The following is a 21,951-nucleotide window of genomic DNA, read 5'->3' as shown; positions in this document are numbered from 1 at the left end:
CTCCAGTTCCTCTGAATCAGCGCTGCAGGAGCCGTCACGGTCTACCTCCACATCGACCCGTGAACGGTTACCTGTTATGATGACCGATATGAGCACAGCCGTGGCCAAACGTCAACAGGCCGTATTAAAATTAATTTCTTTGGGGAATCGAAGCCACACAGCGCAGGAGCTCTGGAATGCCATCAAGCAGCAGAGTGACGTGTGGTTTGTGCCAGCGAATCTCCAGCCAGGCATGGTAGTGTGTGACAATGGCCGAAATCTGGTGGCAGCTCTGGGCCTAGGCAACCTCACTCACATCCCATGTCTGGCACATGTGCTCAACTTGGTCGTGCAGAGTTTTTTGAGGGACTATCCGGATCTTGATGCACTGCTTCACAAGGTCCGCATAGAGTGCGCTCACTTGCGGCGTTCCAGCAATGCAAGATCACGCATTGCAGCTCTGCAGCGCCGATTACGTCTTCCGGAACATCGCATCATATGTGACCTACCCACCAGGTGGAATTCAACGTTACATATGTTGGAGAGGTTGTGTGAGCAGCAGGCAGCAGTAATGGAGTACCAGCTGCAGCAGGCGCAAACAAGTCGCAGTGCGCGCCGTTCACACTTCACCACCACTGAGTGGGCCTCTATGAAGGACATTTGCCACGTTTTGCGTGCCTTCGATTATTCCACGCGGATGGCGAGTGCAGATGATGCACTAGTCAGCATGACTATCCCCCTTATCTGCCTGCTTGAAAAAACACTGCAAGCACTAAGGGACGAGGTTTTGGAAGAGGTGGAGGATGAGGAGTCACAAATGCCATCTGCTTCTCTACAGTCTGCGCAATGTGGTTCCTCACAAAGGCCTAGGCAGGGGACACTTTGTGAGGAGGATGAGGAGGAGTCAATGGATGAGGAAGACATCTGTCCAGAGGAGGGAGGTACACAATGCTCTAGTAGTCAGTATCTAGAGCGAGGGTGGGGTGATGCAGAGCAGGCAGAGATCACGCCTCAAGCAGGGGACAGCGTTTCTTGGCCAGTTGGCAGTCTGCAGCACATGGTTGATTTCATGCTGCAGTGCCTCAGAAACGACCGCCGCATCGCCCACATTCTCAACACGGCTGATTATTGGGTGTCCACCCTCCTAGATCCTCGCTACCGGGACAACTTACAAAGCCTCATAACACCATTGAACCGGGAGCGTAAAATGCGGGAGTACCAAGACGCACTGGTGCATTCCATCATGTTCTCCATTCCAACCGAGAGCAGTGCTGCTAGTGCTTTACAAAGCAGCTCAGTGCGTCGAGGCAGTGGAGGAAGCTCTGCACAAAGAGGGAGCAGAAGCAGCGCCTCAGCACAAGGCAAGACCAGTATGGCCGAAATGTGGCAAAGTTTTGTGTCCCCGCCGCCACAAATGTCTACACCATCACAGACAGCTCCAGTCAGCAGGAGGCAACGTTTCCGTCAGATGGTGACAGACTACATGTCTTGCCCTCTTAGTGTACTCCCAGACGGCTCTTCTCCCTTCAAGTTTTGGGTCTGTAAGCTGGATACATGGCCAGAGCTTAGTCAGTATGCACTGGAGGTGCTAGCTTGCCCTGCTGCTAGTGTATTATCGGAACGCGTCTTTAGTGCCGCAGGTGGTGTACTAACAGACCGTCGCATGCGACTATCCTCCGATAACGTTGACCGGCTTACTTTTCTCAAAATGAACAAGGCCTGGATCTCTCATGAATTTGCCAGTCCTCTTCCAGAATAAATAATTGGTTGGCAACAGTATCCAGGTCTCCTGTTCTGTTCATGTTTCTACCACCTGAACTGTAATCCCTGAGCTCCAACACCGCCAGATGGCGCTCGGAAGTGCCGTCTGCACAGTCAACACTTGCTGCCGTGTTATTGGGGTTCAGTAACGTCAGCTGTTCTCCTGCTGTGCGGACTGCAATTTCTCCTGATTTGTCCACATCCACTGTACTACACATTTTAAAGTTGCTCCAATTACTCCTCTGGCTCCTCTGTTTTCATTCTTATCCCTGGGCTCCAGCACCGCCAGTTGGCGCTCGGAAGTGTTGTCTGCACAGTCAACACTTGCTACCATGTTATTGGGGTTCAGTAACGTCAGCTGTTCCCCTGCTGTGCGGACGGCAATTTCTCCTGCTCTGTCCACATTCTCACTACTACAGATTTTAAAGTTGCTCCAATTACACCTCTGGCTCCTCTGTTTTCATTCTTATCCCTGGGCTCCAGCACCGCCAGTTGGCGCTCGGAAGTGCTGTCTGCACAGTCAACACTTGCTACCATGTTATTGGGGTTCAGTAACGTCAGCTGTTCCCCTGCTGTGCGGACGGCAATTTCTCCTGCTCTGTCCACATTCTCACTACTACAGATTTTAAAGTTGCTCCAATTACACCTCTGGCTCCTCTGTTTTCATTCTTATCCCTGGGCTCCAGCACCGCCAGTTGGCGCTCGGAAGTGCCGTCTGCACAGTCAACACTTGCTGCCGTGTTATTGGGGTTCAGTAACGTCAGCTGTTCTCCTGCTGTGCGGACGGCAATTTCTCCTGATTTGTCCACATCCACTGTACTACACATTTTAAAGTTGCTCCAATTACTCCTCTGGCTCCTCTGTTTTCATTCTTATCCCTGGGCTCCAGCACCGCCAGTTGGCGCTCGGAAGTGCTGTCTGCACAGTCAACACTTGCTACCATGTTATTGGGGTTCAGTAACGTCAGCTGTTCCCCTGCTGTGCGGACGGCAATTTCTCCTGCTCTGTCCACATTCTCACTACTACAGATTTTAAAGTTGCTCCAATTACACCTCTGGCTCCTCTGTTTTCAGTATTATCCCTGAGCTCCAACACCGCCAGTTGGCGCACGGAAGTGCCGTCTGCACAGTCAACACTTGCTGCCGTGTTATTGGGGTTCAGTAACGTCAGCTGTTCTCCTGCTGTGCGGACGGCAATTTCTCCTGCTTTGTCCAAATCCACTGTACTACACATTTTAAAGTTGCTCGAATTACACCTCTGGCTCCTCTGTTTTCATTCTTATCCCTGGGCTCCAGCACCGCCAGTTGGCGCTCGGAAGTGCCGTCTGCACAGTCAACACTTGCTACCATGTTATTGGGGTTCAGTAACGTCAGCTGTTCCCCTGCTGTGTTCACGGCAATTTCTCCTGCTCTGTCCATATTCACTGTGCTACTTATTTAAAACTTGCTCCAATTACACCTCTGGCTCCTCCGTTTTTAGTATTTACCCTGGGCTCCAACACCGCCAGTTGGCGCTCGGAAGTGCTGTCTGCACAGTCAACACTTGCTGCCGTGTTATTGGGGTTCAGTAACGTCAGCTGTTCCCCTGCTGTGCGGACGGCAATTTCTCCTGCTCTGTCCACATTCTCACTACTACAGATTTTAAAGTTGCTCGAATTACACCTCTGGCTCCTCTGTTTTCATTCTTATCCCTGGGCTCCAGCACCGCCAGTTGGCGCTCGGAAGTGCTGTCTGCACAGTCAACACTTGCTACCATGTTATTGGGGTTCAGTAACGTCAGCTGTTCCCCTGCTGTGCGGACGGCAATTTCTCCTGCTCTGTCCACATTCTCACTACTACAGATTTTAAAGTTGCTCCAATTACACCTCTGGCTCCTCTGTTTTCATTCTTATCCCTGGGCTCCAGCACCGCCAGTTGGCGCTCGGAAGTGCCGTCTGCACAGTCAACACTTGCTGCGGTGTTATTGGGGTTCGGTAACGTCAGCTGTTCCCCTGCTGTGTTCACGGCAATTTCTCCTGCTCTGTCCATATTCACTGTGCTACTTATTTAAAACTTGCTCCAATTACACCTCTGGCTCCTCCGTTTTTAGTATTTACCCTGGGCTCCAATACCGCTAGTTGCTGCTCAGAAGTGCCGTCTGCACAGTCAACGCTTGCTCCAGTGTTATTGGGATTCAGTAACGTCAGCTGATCCCCAGCTGTGTGTCCGGCAAATTCTCCTGCTTTGTCCACATCCACTGTAGTACGGATTTAAAACCTCCTCCAAATACACCTCTGGCTCTTCTGTTTTTAGTATTTACCCTGGGCTCCAGCACCGCCAGCTGGTTCTCGGCAGTTCCATTGGCTCTTGTACCTTCTGCTACCCATCCGGGTTCCAGTACCGTCAGCTGGTTCTCGGCAGTGTCTTTGGCACGGGTACTCCCTCCTGCCCAGCCTGGTTCCAGCACGCCAGCTGTTTCCGGGTAGTGTCAACGTCACTTTGCCTCCAATGCGTTGTCCTGTCGTGTTGCGGTCGGGTTAGCCGACTCTATGGTGCCTGCAGTTTAGGTGACTCCTATGTGGGCTGCGGGATCTGGCAATGAAGGCTGGTTCCATAGTGCCAATAGGACAAGCACCCTCTGTAGGACTGTGGGTTTTGGTAACTGCGGCCGGCTCGCGGCCTTGAACTTTTTTTTTACATGGGTACCTTCTGCTACCCATCCGGGTTCCAGTACCGTCAGCTGGTTCTCGGCAGTGCCTTTGGATTAGGTGCCTCCTTCTCGGTATCCAAGTTCCACCAACGTCTGCTGGTCCTTGGTAGTGCTTTCTGGCACAGGTACCTCCTGCTTAGTAACCGAGTTCCAGTAACATCAGCTGGTCCTCGGTAGTTCCATTGGCTCTTGTACCTTCTGCTACCCATCCGGGTTCCAGTACCGTCAGCTGGTCCTCGGTAGTTCCATTTGCTCTTGTACCTTCTGCTACCCATCCGGGTTCCAGTACCGTCAGCTGGTTCTCGGCAGTGCCTTTGGATTAGGTGCCTCCTTCTCGGTATCCAAGTTCCACCAACGTCTGCTGGTCCTTGGTAGTGCTTTCTGGCACAGGTACCTCCTGCTTAGTAACCGAGTTCCAGTAACATCAGCTGGTCCTCGGTAGTTCCATTGGCTCTTGTACCTTCTGCTACCCATCCGGGTTCCAGTAACATCAGCTGGTCCTCGGTAGTTCCATTGGCTCTTGTACCTTCTGCTACCCATCCGGGTTCCAGTACCGTCAGCTGGTTCTCGGCAGTGTCTTTGGCACGGGTACTCCCTCCTGCCCAGCCTGGTTCCAGCACGCCAGCTGTTTCCGGGTAGTGTCAACGTCACTTTGCCTCCAATGCGTTGTCCTGTCGTGTTGCGGTCGGGTTAGCCGACTCTATGGTGCCTGCAGTTTAGGTGACTCCTATGTGGGCTGCGGGATCTGGCAATGAAGGCTGGTTCCATAGTGCCAATAGGACAAGCACCCTCTGTAGGACTGTGGGTTTTGGTAACTGCGGCCGGCTCGCGGCCTTGAACTTTTTTTTTACATGGGTACCTTCTGCTACCCATCCGGGTTCCAGTACCGTCAGCTGGTTCTCGGCAGTGCCTTTGGATTAGGTGCCTCCTTCTCGGTATCCAAGTTCCACCAACGTCTGCTGGTCCTTGGTAGTGCTTTCTGGCACAGGTACCTCCTGCTTAGTAACCGAGTTCCAGTAACATCAGCTGGTCCTCGGTAGTTCCATTGGCTCTTGTACCTTCTGCTACCCATCCGGGTTCCAGTACCGTCAGCTGGTCCTCGGTAGTTCCATTTGCTCTTGTATCTTCTGCTACCCATCCGGGTTCCAGTACCGTCAGCTGGTTCTCGGCAGTGTCTTTGGCACGGGTACTCCCTCCTGCCCAGCCTGGTTCCAGCACGCCAGCTGTTTCCGGGTAGTGTCAACGTCACTTTGCCTCCAATGCGTTGTCCTGTCGTGTTGCGGTCGGGTTAGCCGACTCTATGGTGCCTGCAGTTTAGGTGACTCCTATGTGGGCTGCGGGATCTGGCAATGAAGGCTGGTTCCATAGTGCCAATAGGACAAGCACCCTCTGTAGGACTGTGGGTTTTGGTAACTGCGGCCGGCTCGCGGCCTTGAACTTTTTTTTTACATGGGTACCTTCTGCTACCCATCCGGGTTCCAGTACCGTCAGCTGGTTCTCGGCAGTGCCTTTGGATTAGGTGCCTCCTTCTCGGTATCCAAGTTCCACCAACGTCTGCTGGTCCTTGGTAGTGCTTTCTGGCACAGGTACCTCCTGCTTAGTAACCGAGTTCCAGTAACATCAGCTGGTCCTCGGTAGTTCCATTGGCTCTTGTACCTTCTGCTACCCATCCGGGTTCCAGTAACATCAGCTGGTCCTCGGTAGTTCCATTGGCTCTTGTACCTTCTGCTACCCATCCGGGTTCCAGTACCGTCAGCTGGTTCTCGGCAGTGCCTTTGGATTAGGTGCCTCCTTCTCGGTATCCAAGTTCCACCAACGTCTGCTGGTCCTTGGTAGTGCTTTCTGGCACAGGTACCTCCTGCTTAGTAACCGAGTTCCAGTAACATCAGCTGGTCCTCGGTAGTTCCATTGGCTCTTGTACCTTCTGCTACCCATCCGGGTTCCAGTAACATCAGCTGGTCCTCGGTAGTTCCATTGGCTCTTGTACCTTCTGCTATCCATCCGGGTTCCAGTACCGTCAGCTGGTCCTCGGTAGTTCCTCAGCTTTCTTGTACCTTCTGCTACATTTCCAAGTTCAAGCTTTTTGAAATGGTTCTTGGTAATCACTCTGGATCTCCCTGACGAGGACCCTGAAGACGAGGACCCTGAAGACCAACCCTAAGAAGACGAGGACCCCGAAGACAATGACCCTGAAGACGAGGACCCTGAAGACCACCCTGAAGAAGACGAGGACCCTGAAGACCACCCCGAAGAAGACGAGGACCCTGAAGACCACCCCGAAGAAGACGAGGACCCCGAAGACGAGGACCCAGAAGACCAACCCGAAGAAGACGAGGACCCCGAAGACGAGGACCCCCGAAGACGACGACCCTGAAGACCACCCCCGAAGAAGACCAAGAAGATGACCCTGAAGAAGTTGACCAAGAAGACAAAGAAGAGAAGACAAGCACCAAGATACAGAAAAACAAGAGACAGAAAACCAAGAAGCAGAAATACAAGAAGCTGCAGAACAAAAAGCGGAAGAACATTAAGCATAAGACTAAAAATCAGAGCAAAAGATAATATCTAAATTATAAGCAGAAGATGACTAAGCAGTGTATGGGGGTGAGTCCGTTCCTCCTCGTGGTGCCCCTGGAAAAGACCTGCTGCTGCAGGCCAAACTGAACGCGGACAAATCCTGTTGTAAATCTTTTGTGACGGGCAGAACGAAAGGTGTAATGTCCAACCTTTTATAGATAACAACTACAGGAATGCCTGTCACAAATAAGAATATGATGAAGAAGAAGAAGAATATGAAGAAGATGAAGTAGAATATGAAGAATGTAAAAAAAAGAATAATACGAAGAAGGTGAAGAAGAAGTGGATGAAAAAGATGCTGAGGATGATGAAGGAGAAAGTGTGGGAGAAGTAAAAAAGAAGGTGAAGAGCATGGAAGTAGTGAAACATAAATATCTGACAAAATATAAAAATACTTAACATAGTTAATATTTCCGTAACTCAGAACATAATAAAAAAATATTAATTCCTGCTATTCCATTTGACTGGGCTAAACCTCTATGCCTTTATTGTCTCCCCCACCTCCCCCAATACATTCTACATTATTCTTAGTTGTTTTCCTTCATGTAGAAATAACCTACAAGGAAAGAAAGGGTTTATTTTAATTCCGATATTTATGTCCCATTGACTTGCATTGGTTTCCGGTATCGGAATCGGCGATATCCGATACTTTTTCGGTATCGGTCCGATCCAATCCGATCCGATATTTCCCGATATCGGAAGGTATCGCTCAACACTACTGGTCACCCCTAACTCCGGAATGGCAGACCCGGGGGGCACTACCTCCTTATCCCCAACAAGGACACAAAAGAGAAACCTGTCTGACTCTGGGTGTGGTGATACCTCCTCAGGGTTAACTGGTTTCTTGTCTGAGCCAGTGAACTCGGAACTCTTCCCCCACACATCCCAAAACAAACAAAAGTCCCAGCCTATAGTAATAGGGTGCAACAAGTCCTGAACGACGCCGACCTTGTGGGACTCAGTACCGTGAGCCATTTCAATGTCTACTCTGGCCATGGGGTAGTCCTTAGCATCACCATGAATGCACCGAACGCCAACTTTTTTTCCCGGGATCATTTGAAGAGGAAGGGTGGCCATCATAAGGGTCACCAGACTCCCGGATTCTAGCAGTGCCGTTACCTCCTGTCCGTTCACCTTCACAGGACATGCTTGTGGCCCCTCGCTGGGTTGACATTTCACACTGCAGGTCGGATAAGCATAATATGAACAATGGCGTCCTATGCTGCAGTCCATCGGCTCAGCGGACAATGGGCGCCTATATGGCCTGGGCCGTGGCACCTCCAGTAAACAACATCACCTGTAGGGACCTTAGGCACCACCTCCCCCGCCCCTTTGGACCTTGGATGGCCCACCCCCTTTTGAGTCTCCGCCCCCTGTTGGGAACCCCAGTATGGAGTGGGCTGCCTTCCCAAGGAACCTTCAACCCCCTGGTATCTCTCGACCAGTCCAACCCGGTCATCCGTATTCCAGGGATCACCCTGGGCAACCCAAGTCTGTATGGGCCTTGGCAGGGAGTGCACAAACCGGTCCATCACCACCCGCTCTACCATCTGCGCAGGTGTAGGGGAATCCGGTACCAGCAACTTCTGGACCAGGTGCAAGAGGTCAAACATTTGGAAGCTAGGTTGTTTGTCCCGGTGATTACCCCAGTGGGCGAGAATCTCAGTTTTTAGCTTGCCATACCCTTTGGCGTCCTGCAAAGCTAAATCATAGTACACCTTCTGGGGCTCTCACGTCAAGTAACGCGCCAATGCATCAGCCCTCTGCTCTGGCGTAAGTTTCTCCATCTCAGCGACCCTTTCAAACTAGGAATGCCTGAACGTCATCCACCAAGGTCATTTTCTGCAATGCCCGTTGTGACATGCAGAAGTAGTGCTGTTGCAGTGTGACATGCAGAAGTAGTGCTGTTCCTTTAAAAGCATTCAGCAACTATTAGCAGTAACAAAAGCACAAGAGACAGGTAGTGTTGTGCTCCAGAAGCATCCAGCAACTAGAGGGGTTAACACGGTCACAGGAGTACAGTGTCCATTTTAGGACATGATCAGATATCAAAATCAAACATCATAATGATGTCAGTTTGAGGCTAAATACCCTGTCTGACTAGTGTTTCTGACTAGTGACTTTGATAAGTGACTTTTACAACTGTAATAATAATAAAAAAAAGTCACTGTTCGCTGATGGGATTTGAACCTAAAATTCTGTATCCAGACACCAGTGCACTAACCACTGAGCTATTAACTCAGTTGAAGAAACCTAGGAGTTCCATTTGGTTTTATAATTTTCAGTGCAAATCTGATTGAAACTCATTGGGACTTATGCACAGACTGCAAGCAAGACCAATTAAAATGATGTTTGATTTTGATGTGTGAGTCTGATGTGTGACTTTCTTCAAACATCAGAATCACAATGACTTTTAGTCACCCTGAGTAGTTTCATGGTTGAAAAGCTGCCAGTTACTATCACTTGCCTGGATAGCTCAATGGTAAGGCATCAGCCTCTGAAACTAAAGTGTCACAGTTCAAATCCCAATAGAAATATTATTTTTATTATTATTAGTTTTTTTTTAACTATCCCTATTTAGCACACAAACTACAGGGGTGTTTTACTTTTAAATATCTGACATTTTGATTGTCATCGTGACGTGTTAAGAGTTTCAGACAAGCTGTCTATTTGCATGGTAAATTACATAGCCAAAGTAAATTGGGAGGCACTAATTTACTACATATCTATTTCCAAGTGAGTGTTCATTTGCATAATTTCTTAAAGGGGTCTAACGATAACATTTCTTTATTGTCAATTTTTCTTTCCATCCACCCAAGAACAGGCTGCAAACTCCCAATTTACTTTTGCTATGTAATTATTATAATTATATATCACTACCTAAATAATCAGATAATGAACCTACAGTTTAATGGTAAGGCATCTGTGTAACATAGTTTTGGTTTGAAAGGATAATAGTAGTAATAATAATAATAATAATAATAAAAAGTTCAGTGTCCCTACAGGTTTTTCTTGGCTTATGAGATTAACCATGATAATACTTAGTAATTGTGATTCTTATTCTGATGTGTGAGAAAAGTCAGATATCAAAGCCAAGCATCAGTGAAGTTTGTGTGCTCGCCAACATCGTTTAAAAAAATAAAAGTTTATTTTTTCTGCACCAGGGATTTAAACTCAGAACTAGTGATGGGCGAGCACTAAAATGCTCGGGTGCTCGATACTCGGGTTGAGCACATTGGAATACTCGGGTGCTCAACCCGAGCAACGAGCCCAATGTAAGTCTATGGGAAACTCAAGCATTTTTCAGGCGGCTCCCTCCCCCCGGCTGTCTGTTTTTGATCAAAAATAGCATGAAAGCTATCCCACCATGGCAAGGTGAACCCATTCGGGATAGTCCTACTCTGTATAATATTAAAAAACCTTACCATGTGTCAAAGCCTCAAACTTCTGTGTGTGAATCAGACATGAGATCTAAAGTGATAGAAGATTACTGTCCAGGGAAGATGGGAAACATTCATATAGACGACCGGTGGAGATGTAGTCAGTGAAGCACTCTAGCCAAATATGTTTCTGGAGCCGTAGTAGAAGATGAAGATGTCGTCCTCATCATGAAGTAGTTATTCCTCATGTCACGTGTAATGAATATCTCCTGCAGTATTGCTAATGCCGATTCCAGTGTCGATAAATGAGCTGAGAATTAGCTTTATGGAAGATGAGTCTTTGAGAAACTAGTTCAGCTACAGACTCCAAGGAAGAAACTGCTTGTTGTCTGTGGCCTAAAATATATAGGTTTTATTACTAGGTGTAAAGAAAAAACTAAATACTGTAAAATAATATATCTCCTCATATGTTTTCCTTTATTATCTCCAGTAATTGTATTATTACACAGGATTTTTATGATGTTACATCGGCTCATCATCTTCTCATTCAGGTCCCTACAATATCAGATCCTCTCAGTGAAGATCTATTAAAGAGAATTTTCCTTATGGAATCATCAAAGGTGGATTTGGACAGGGACAAGATGATGGAGAGGATATTACACCTCACCCTAGAGATCCTCTTCCGGCTTACTGGAGAGGTGAGAGATTCTGATGATGTCACATTACATCATTCTTATCTATGGGAATAACAGATGGACAGAACTGGAGAGGTGAGGACTCTGGAAATGTCTGTAGTAAGATTTATTAATGTGTCTCTCCATAACCAGGATTACACAGTAGTGAAGAAAACCTCTAGTGAGCACCGTCAGGTCCATATGTCTGAGGGATGGGGAAGACCCCTGAGCCCATTCACAGTGCCTCCATCTCAAGCCTTGATACATGAGGTCATCAATGACCAGAAGATCCTAGAACTCACCTACAAGATGATTGAGCTGCTGACTGGAGAGGTGACACTGCTGGGAATACTGGGATATTATACAGTAACACAATGAAAGGATCGGGGGGATGACTGTATCATTGTATGTGTCAGGTTCCTATAAGGTGTCAGGATGTCACTGTCTATTTCTCCATGGAAGAGTGGGAGTATTTAGAAGGACACAAAGATTTGTACAAAGACGTCATGATGGAGGTTCCCCAGCCCCTCACATCACCAGGTAATAGACAGGACTAAATACACACGACCTATAATTATCTGTATGTAAAGAATGAATTCAGTCCCTGTATGTGTTTCCTCCAGATCTATCCAGTAAGAGGACAACACCAGACAGATGTCCCCATCCTCTTCTTCCACAGGACTGCAAACAAGAAGACCCCAGTGTTCCTCAGGATCATCAGGTAGATGGAGAGAAGGTGTCATGAGATTTCCCCTATGATGTGTAGACGGCTGTGAAGATCTTGTGCTCAGTCTTGTTTTATCCACCAGTATTATGTGTTTTCTATTTGTGTAATGAGAACGGTGGAGATGGCAGGATTAGATCTGATCATAGATGTGACTTCTCATCTGTTTGTGACTTTTACAATATTTGTTTCAGGGTGAAGATCTGACCCATATTAATACTATAGAGGCATATGTGAGGGGTGATGAGCGGTGTAAAGAGGAGATTCCTACATATGACTACCCAGGTGAGTAGTAACCACTAAAAGCAGAGAAGTCACAGATTCTTCTCAGTCACCGGCTGTGGCTGCTTTATCGGTTGTTTAGTTCAGCTGTATCATAATAGTGTGATCACCATTTTGCCTCCAGACCACAACATTCTCTTCCACCCAAAACTGTTCAAATGATTTTGGGCATTGAAACCCTTTTCCATAGAACTTACAACCTGGAGGATCCACCTACTCCCTGTGATTAGGAGACGTTACCTGCCCAGATCTGTAAACCACAAAGCCAGAAAATTACTTGAAGAAAAATATTATGATGGGCCTGTAAGAGAAAGTGGAGGGTAATGATGCTGTTGGCTTCCTAGATCTGATATCTTATTGGATGAATCTACCTTCTCTCCCTTCTGTGCTGCTGAATGTCCTCATATGGTCCCTACAAGACCAGGTCCAAACTTTCTGGCCGAACGTCACTTTTATGATCGACAGCATTAAATGTGCAGTGAGGCTGAGTGTGAATTTCTGTACAATAACACCAGAGTTTCCCTTTATCCTGACTTTTCAATTTCTTTTAAAACCGACTAACTTCATACAGGATCGCGATTAACTATGCAAAAAGCATTACACCTGTGCCATGATATACAGGTGCTTCTCAATAAATTAGAATATCATCAAAAAGTTAATTTATTTCAGTTCTTCAAAAAAGTGAAACTCCTATATTATATAGAGTCATTACACACAGTGATTTATTTCAAGTGTTTATTTCTGTTAATGTTGATGATTATGGCTTACAGACAATAAAAACACAAAAGTAATTATCTCAGTAAATTAGAATACTTTATAACACCAGCTTGAAAAATGTTTTTAAAATCCCAAATATTGGCCTACCGAAATGTATGTTCAGTAAATGCACTCAATACTTGGTCGGGGCTCCTTCTGCATCAATGCTGCGCGGCATGGAGGCGATCAGCCTGTGGCACTGCTGAGGTGTTATGGAAGCCCAGGTTGCTTTGATAACAGCCTTCAGCTCGTCTGCATTGTTGGGTCTGGTGTCTCTCGTCTTCCTTTTGACAGTACCGCATAGATTCTCTATTGGGTTAAGGTAGGTCAGGCGAGTTTCTGGCCAATCAAGCACAGTGATACCGTTGTTTTTAAACCAGGTATTGGTACTTTTGGCAGTGTGGACAGGGGCCAAGTCCTGCTGGAGAATAAAATATCCATCTCCAAAAAGCTTGTTGGCAGAGAGAAACATGAAGTGCTCTAAAATTTCATGGTAGACGGCTGCGCTGACTTTGGTCTTGATAAAACATAGTGGACCTACACCACCAGAAGACATGGCTCCCAAACCATCATGAATTGTGGAAACTTCACACTAGACCTCAAGCAGCTTGGATTTTGTGCCTCTCCACTCTTCCTCCAGACTCTGGGACCTTGATTTCCAAATGAAATGCAAAATTTACTTTCACCTGAAAACAAGACCTTGGACCACTGAGTAACAGTCCAGGTCTTTTTCTCCTTGGCCCAGGTAAGACGCTTCTGGCGTTGTATGTTGGTCATGAGTGGCTTGACACAAGGAATGCGACACTTGTAACACATATCCTGGATACTTCTGTGTGTGGTGGCTCTTGAAGCAATGACTCCAACAGCAGTCCACTTCTTATGAATCTCCCCCCAAATTTTTGAATGGCCTTTTCTTAACAATCTTTTCAAGGCCGCAGTTATCCCAGTTGGTTGTGCACCTTTTTCTACCACACTTTTTCCTTCCACTCAACAGCCAGCTTCTTTAGCAATGACCTTTTGTGGCTTACCCTCCTTGTGGAGTGTGTCAATGACTGCCTTCTAGACACCTGTCAAGTCAGCAGTTTTCCTCATGATTGTAGAGCCTACTGAAACAGACTAAGGGACCTTTTTAAACGCATAGGAAGCCTTTGCAGGTGTTTTTTGTTAATTATTCTAATTTACTAAGATAATGACTTTTGTGTTTTCATTGGCTGTAAGCCATAATCATCAACATTAACCAAAATAAACACTTGAAATAGATCTCTGTTTGTAATGACTCTATATAATATATGAGTTTCACTTTTTATATTGAAGAACTGAAATAAATTAACTTTTTGATGATATTCTAATTTATTGAGAAGCACCTGTATCTCTAAGCTGTGCGAGGCTGATAGCTGTAATATATTGTAATATTTACACCTGCATGAATGTGTCGGCATGACTCGAGCCCTGGTATGTTCATTGATTCACTTCACGTCATAAATTCCATTATGTTTTCAATCCTAAGGAATTCAGATTACTGCACAATCTCTCCTGAAATGGGGGCGCTAATACTTTCTCTACTCTTCTGATCAGGTTATTGTAGCTCCAATGGTCCATCATAAATAAGTGTAAGTTAATGTTGGAGTTCTCCCCTCATACATATGTTCTTGTTGAGGATGTAACATATTTTTTATGTCTTTATTTATAGGTTTATTCTGTATAATAGTTTGATTGTGGTGGGATCGGCCGGCCTCACTTATGTGAATCTGCAAGTCCCTGATAGTCTTTAAAAAAAATGGTCTCCATTACGTCTTCCTAATGCCCGAGGTCTAAATATAAGACACCTCAGCTCTGCACAATTATAAAAAGTTCATTTAAAATGTCTAATATTTCTTCTTGAAACTCATGTGATCTGAAAATATTGGCACTTAGCGATAATTTAGATTGCCAAGAGCCACCGAGCCCCATACTCTAATTACTACAGAGAGGTTTCACCACCATTTACTCATTTTTTTACTAAAGAAGCCTGTTCAGCTTGATTTCTTCAGTTCTTCAGTAGATGTGTTATGGTCTATAGTCACAGTTTTGCCCATCACCCTTTTAACTTCTTTAAAGGGAATCTGTCATCCCCTGTGAGATTTGAGACCCCTAATATGGGCATACAGGTTATAGAAAAGTAAATCTATACATGCCTGTGTGGCCCATAGTAGAGGTCTGCTTGCAGTGAAATGGAGTTTTATAAAGTCTGTCTTCACATGCTTGGCGTCCCCCGGACACAAAGAAATCCCCACCTATCTCTTTAGTTAGTCTATAAATTCCCGCCTATATGCTTATTTAGCATGTCCCCCCCCCCCCCTCCCCTGCACGTCACAGGGCCCTGTGACGTGCTCTCTTGTCACTCAGTTCCTGCACATGCGCGTTGCGACGCTCACATCAGGAGCGCTTTGTTTCCTCCCGGCCCGTTTGTCTCTGCACTGTTCCGCAGTGTTCTGGTGCACCGGGGAGCCTGCACACCAGAACACTGCGGAGCATTGCAGAGACAAACAGGCCGGGAGGAAACAAAGCACTCCCGATGTGAGCATCGCATTGCACATGCGTGGGAAATTAGTTAGATCAGTGCATGTCACAGGTCCCTGTGACGTGCAGGGGAGGTGGGGAACATGCTAAATAAGCAGATAGGCGGGGACTTCTTGGCGTCCGGGGGACGCCAAGCATGTGAGAGGGGATTTTATAAAACTCCATTTCACTGCAAGCAGACCTCTAGTATGGGCCATACAGGCATGTATAGATCTACTTTTCTATAACCTTGTATGCCCATATTATAGGTCTCAAATCTCCCAGGGGGTGACAGATTCTCTTTAACCCCTCTACATGGATCTGGACTTACACAGAGGCCCGTAGGCTTGGGCCACGGTGTTACCTGCTGTTCTGTGGTGTGAGATGGGAAGAAGAATAGTCCGTTAGCCGGGTCAGAACCAGGAGGGCAGAGAAAATACAAAATCAGAAGAAACGAGTAGTCAGTAAACAGGCCGAGGTCACAACAGGAAACAAATACACAAGCCGGGAGCTGAGCACAGGGGACTGAACCAGAGGAGAACAAGGCTGTATCTGGCAGCTTCCGGCAATATGCTTCCAGCTTTAGTAGGGTGCGGTGCTTTCCAGTTCTCTGAAGGAGGGAGCAGATTACTCCAGCTGGACAGCACGCACACCCATACTGCCAAACTGGATGATACTACTTGTCCCAGCAACCCTAATCTTAATGGCTGGACAGAGCCTGCACCGCCCAGAGCTTCTGGTTCCAACGTCTCCTCCATCACCAGTGATGCCTGCAGAATGAATAAGGCTCCTGCTGACAGAATTAGACGTTGCAGGAGCAGATCCCAGAAAAAATGGGACACACGATTTTAAGAAACCTTGATATGACAAAATGAAAGAAAACCAGAGCAGTAGAAATCCCCATAAAGTGACTCCATCTTGGAAATTATAACCTTCAGGTAATTAATCTATAGGAGTAGGGAATATTTTGATTCCACAGGCACTTTCCGGAAATTAGCACGCAGTGGATGTTGGAGAGTGAAAATTGCAAACATTCCATTTCATTACCCAACACACAGTGCCCAGATAAATTAAGTGGGTTCTAAATGTGGTTTGGGCACAGCCTTTTAGACTGTGAACTGTCATTGACTTGGTGAATAATTCTTTTTTTTTACGTAACTTGCCATTTTTACAGACACTAAGTAAAAATGTGAAAAAATGTAAGAATATTTTATTCAAAAACAATACTTAATTTTATTCTTGGCAGATGACTGTACCAGGAGATCAGAAGGACAACTGACATCTTTTAAATCACATGAGGTTGAGATCCCACAAGATACAATTGAAATAAATGCCATTACTCCAGATATAACATCATCCCATCACAGCAAAGATCAATCATCTAATCCTTTGAAACAGGTCCTGTCTTCTGATACATTAGCGACTACTAAGGAAAATCAAAGTTACAAAATAAGCATTAAAAAACAAACTGCTCCTAAAGCAAAGAAGACATTTTCACCTTCAGAATATAGAAATACTCTTCTTAAACAAGAAAAAAATCCCAGATCAGATCTTGTGAGGCAGAGAAATCACACAGGGGAGAAACCTTTTTCCTGTTCAGAATGTGGGAATGGTTTTAACTACAAATCAGAGCTTGTTATACATCAGAGAACCCACACAGGGGAGAAGCCTTTTTCATGTTCAGAATGTGGGAAATGTTTTGACCAAAAATCAGCTTTAGTTATGCACCAGAGAACCCACACAGGAGAGAAGCCTTTTTCATGTTCAGAATGTGGGAAATCTTTTAACTATAAATCAGTTTTGATTAATCACCAGAGAACTCACACAGGGGAGAAGCCTTTTTCCTGTTCAGAATGTGGGAAATGTTTTAATCCAAAATCAGCTTTAGTTATGCACCAGAGAACCCACACAGGGGAGAAGCCTTTTTCTTGTTCAGAATGTGGGAATGGTTTTAGCTACAAATCAGAGCTTGTTATACATCAGAGAACCCACACAGGGGAGAGGCCTTTTTCATGTTCGGAATGTGGGAAATGTTTTAACCATAAATCAGTTTTGATTACTCACCAGAGAACTCACACAGGGGAGAAGCCTTTTTCCTGTTCAGAATGTGGGAAATGTTTTAACCAAAAATCAGCTTTAGTTATGCACCAGAGAACCCACACAGGGGAGAAGCCTTTTTTCTGTTCAGAATGTGGTACTGGTTTTAACTACAAATCAGAGCTTGTTATACATCAGAGAACCCACACAGGGGAGAGGCCTTTTTCTTGTTCAGAATGTGGGAATGGTTTTAACTACAAATCAGAGCTTGTTAATCATCAGAGAACCCACACAGGGGAGAAACCTTTTTCTTGTTCAGAATGTGGAAAATGTTTTAACCTAAAATCAGTTTTGGTTAGACACCAGAGAGCTCACACAGGGGAGAAGCCATTTTCATGTCCAGAATGTGGGAAAAGTTTTAAACATAAACCGGTTTTGGTTAATCACCAGAGAACTCACACAGGGGAGAAGCCATTTTCATGTCCAGAATGTGGGAAAAGTTTTAAACATAAACCGGTTTTGGTTAATCACCAGAGAACCCACACAGGGGAGAAGCCTTTTTCCTGTTCAGAATGTGGAAAATGTTTTAAACAGGAATCGGCGCTTTATACACATCAGAGAACTCACACAGGGGAGAAGCCTTTTTCCTGTTCAGAATGTGGGAAATGTTTTAACCAAAAATCAGCTTTAGTTATGCACCAGAGAACCCACACAGGGGAGAAGCCTTTTTTCTGTTCAGAATGTGGTACTGGTTTTAACTACAAATCAGAGCTTGTTATACATCAGAGAACCCACACAGGGGAGAAGCCTTTTTCATGTTCAGAATGTGGGAAATGTTTTGACCAAAAATCAGCTTTAGTTATGCACCAGAGAACCCACACAGGAGAGAAGCCTTTTTCATGTTCAGAATGTGGGAAATCTTTTAACTATAAATCAGTTTTGATTAATCACCAGAGAACTCACACAGGGGAGAAGCCTTTTTCCTGTTCAGAATGTGGGAAATGTTTTAATCCAAAATCAGCTTTAGTTATGCACCAGAGAACCCACACAGGGGAGAAGCCTTTTTCTTGTTCAGAATGTGGGAATGGTTTTAGCTACAAATCAGAGCTTGTTATACATCAGAGAACCCACACAGGGGAGAGGCCTTTTTCATGTTCGGAATGTGGGAAATGTTTTAACCATAAATCAGTTTTGATTACTCACCAGAGAACTCACACAGGGGAGAAGCCTTTTTCCTGTTCAGAATGTGGGAAATGTTTTAACCAAAAATCAGCTTTAGTTATGCACCAGAGAACCCACACAGGGGAGAAGCCTTTTTTCTGTTCAGAATGTGGTACTGGTTTTAACTACAAATCAGAGCTTGTTATACATCAGAGAACCCACACAGGGGAGAGGCCTTTTTCTTGTTCAGAATGTGGGAATGGTTTTAACTACAAATCAGAGCTTGTTAATCATCAGAGAACCCACACAGGGGAGAAACCTTTTTCTTGTTCAGAATGTGGAAAATGTTTTAACCTAAAATCAGTTTTGGTTAGACACCAGAGAGCTCACACAGGGGAGAAGCCATTTTCATGTCCAGAATGTGGGAAAAGTTTTAAACATAAACCGGTTTTGGTTAATCACCAGAGAACTCACACAGGGGAGAAGCCATTTTCATGTCCAGAATGTGGGAAAAGTTTTAAACATAAACCGGTTTTGGTTAATCACCAGAGAACCCACACAGGGGAGAAGCCTTTTTCCTGTTCAGAATGTGGAAAATGTTTTAAACAGGAATCGGCGCTTTATACACATCAGAGAACTCACACAGGGGAGAAGCCTTTTTCCTGTTCAGAATGTGGGAAATGTTTTAACCGGAAAGCGCATCTTGATAGACATCAGAGAACTCACACAGGGGAGAAACCTTTTTCCTGTTCAGAATGTGGGAAATGTTTTGTGACGAAATCATCTCTTTTGAGTCACCAAAGAATTCACACAGGGGAGAAGCCTTTTTCATGTTCTTAATGTGGGAAATGTTTTACACGGAAATCAATTCTTAATAAACATCAGAGAAGCCACACAGGTGAAAATCCTTTTTCATGTTCAGAATTTTGGAAATGTTTTAACCGAAAATTGTATCTTCTTAAAGGGGTTACTAAGAAAAAAAAACAAAATAAGTCAGCTCACCCATTGAGGAATCCAAAGCTCAGGAAACCAGCAGGAATACGAATCGAGAGCAGAAAAAAATCCAGCTTCAATGACTAAAGACCTTACTGTCTGAAACGTGTCTGCTAGAAAATATTTCCCCCTCTAGAGGTCGTAACATCCATGCTGTTATCTCAGATTTTTTATATTTACTCAATAAAGCAATGTTTTTAGAGGATCATTGAAGCTGGATTTTCTTCTGCTCTCGATTCTTAAAGGGGTTGTCCTCTACTTGGACAATGCTTTGTCATTCCTGATGTTTGGCCTCGTTAAATGTGACGCCAGCGCTGATTGGGCTCACATGGCGAAACAGCCTGACCTGAGCCCCGGGAACACAAGTGCTGACACCGATGGAACGGCACAAGTATGGGAGGTTTGTATAATTCTTATACTAATTTTTGTAATAAGTATATTGTTTATCCATTATGTATATATTCAGTGTGTTCATTAATAGAGATTTGAATCCTTAGGTATAGAAATATAGGTTTATCAAAAGATCATAACAGGTCTACTTTTCAGTCATGCTCTTTGCGGTCAGAAGCATCTAACATTCTGAGATACAGTTGTGTAAAACAAAGTGTTTGCCCCGTCCTGATTTCTTATTCTTTTGCATATTTGTCACACCTAAATGTTTCAGATCATCAGATGTAAATATTAGACAAAGATAACACAAGTAAACACAAAAAGCCATTTTTAAATGAAGGTATTTTATTATTAAGGGAAAAAGAAATCCAAAGCTCCAGGGCCCTGTGTAAAAAAGGCCCCACTCATGCCCCACTTAAAACCTAAATTAACTGTGGTTTATAACATCTTTGGGAACCTGAGTTAAATTTCCCTAGCCACACTCAGGCCTGATTCCTGCCACACCTGTTCAAGAAAATACTTTAATAGGAATTGCTTGACAAAGTGAGGTAGACCAAAAGATGCTCAAAAGCTAGACATCATTCCGCGATCCAAATAAATTCAAGAACAAATGAGAAAAAAGTAATTGAGATCGATCAATCTGGAAAAGGTTATAAAGCCATTTCTAAAGCTTTAGGACTCCAGCGAACCACAGTGAGAGCCATTATCCACAAATGGCAAAAGCATGAAACAGTGGTCAACCTTCCCAGGAGTGGCCGGCCCACCAAAATTACTCTAAGAGCGCAGCGGCCGCTCATCCAAGAGGTCACAAAAGACCCCACAACAACATCCAAAGAATTGCAGGCCTCACTTGTCTCAGTTAAGGTCAGTGTTCAAGACTCCACCATAAGAAAGACACTGGGCAAAAATTACCTGCATGGCAGAGTTCCAAGACTAAAACCATTGCTAAGCAATAAGAACATAAATGCTCTTCTCAGTTTTGTCAGAAAACATCTTCCTGTGAATGAGGTTCACATATTGTTGTACTTCATTGAGATATCTGAGCTTCTATATCAGAATTATTTCCACTTATACTATTAAGTAACTAGCAAGTGTGGTGATCCTTGTGTATCTCTAATTATGCAAAAGGGGTCAAATATGACCATTTAGGAATTTACTGTGGGCCACCATTCCATATTTTTTGTAGTGATAAAGTAGATCTACGTGCCTATTGCATGATGGGAGGATGTGCAATACTTGTTTTTAGTCTCCCATGACGCTGATCTCAGAGAGAGGATTTTTCATTTGGTGGAATGCAATCCAATACCATATGCACTCCGGCATGGAACGTAGACATCTGGGCATGTGACAATGATCCTAGATGCGCTCCAGTGTGGAATGATAACTACGGGCATGCGCAGTCACAGGTACGAGTGGCGCGGCGGCAATCAGTTTATCTGCCGTTTCAGTGTAAAGCACGTCACTTCCGGACATGCACACTAGGGGATGGACATTATCGAACCTCTAGCTCATGAGAAGTAGCGCAGGTGCAGTACATTATTGTAGACAGACTCTATTCTGTATATCCTGTGACAATTCACCTCTAGGAATGGGAATGGGCCTCCTAGTCTGGGAGGGGTTTTGGATGAATTGGGATATTTATACATGGGCACCTGGCTATTAGGCACACTATGCTGAACATCATGAATTAACATCCCTGAATTAAGTCTCCTGATGAACCTGTTGGGGAAATGCTTTGAGGCGGATTATTGAAACATTCTCTGAGTATCATACCCTTTCCTTTATAGATATTGTAGGGGTTTACTCACTTGGATGCGACGGGAGGATAACATGAGGCATATTTCTTGAAAAGTATCATGTGGGTTTATTGCTTCATAAACCCAGAAGCCAAACAGAAAAGCAAATAGCCTTTAGATCAGGCAAACAAAGTAAATGTCCTTAGCAGGTCTCTGCTCAGCCAGGCCTGTGTGGCACACAAGCTGGGGTAGCGTCCAGTGTCCTGGTTTGGTCT

General features: G+C 45.0%; 1 protein-coding gene across 1 annotated transcript; it reads left to right on the top strand.

The window, feature by feature from the left end:
* Positions 1-10,940: 10,940 nt before the first annotated feature.
* On the top strand, positions 10,941-19,705 carry LOC141194340 (uncharacterized). The gene is made up of 6 exons (XM_073662240.1): positions 10,941-11,083; positions 11,213-11,392; positions 11,476-11,599; positions 11,683-11,780; positions 11,978-12,068; positions 16,606-19,705. The coding sequence occupies exons 1-6, from the start codon at positions 10,991-10,993 to the stop codon at positions 19,395-19,397; spliced, it is 3,378 nt and encodes a 1,125-aa protein (XP_073518341.1). The 5' UTR covers positions 10,941-10,990; the 3' UTR covers positions 19,398-19,705.
* The last annotated feature ends 2,246 nt before the right edge of the window (positions 19,706-21,951 follow it).

Source organism: Phyllobates terribilis, unplaced genomic scaffold, assembly GCF_046119375.1.
Source record: "Phyllobates terribilis strain yellow unplaced genomic scaffold, ASM4611937v1 Scaffold_69__1_contigs__length_7402412, whole genome shotgun sequence".
NCBI classification, from domain to species: Eukaryota; Metazoa; Chordata; class Amphibia; order Anura; family Dendrobatidae; genus Phyllobates; species Phyllobates terribilis.
Note: the sequence above shows the minus strand (reverse complement) of the source record. Positions and strands in the feature narration are given on the sequence as shown.

What these genes read in the sequence shown, in the direction of transcription:
- LOC141194340 (XM_073662240.1), top strand. Translation starts at nt 10,991, where the DNA reads ATGGAATCATCAAAGGTGGATTTGGACAGGGACAAGATGATGGAGAGG. An exon ending in TCTTCCGGCTTACTGGAGAG is followed by an intron (nt 11,084 to 11,212) that starts GTGAGAGATTCT and finishes CTCCATAACCAG; the next exon opens with GATTACACAGTAGTGAAGAA. An exon ending in TCCTACATATGACTACCCAG is followed by an intron (nt 12,069 to 16,605) that starts GTGAGTAGTAAC and finishes TATTCTTGGCAG; the next exon opens with ATGACTGTACCAGGAGATCA.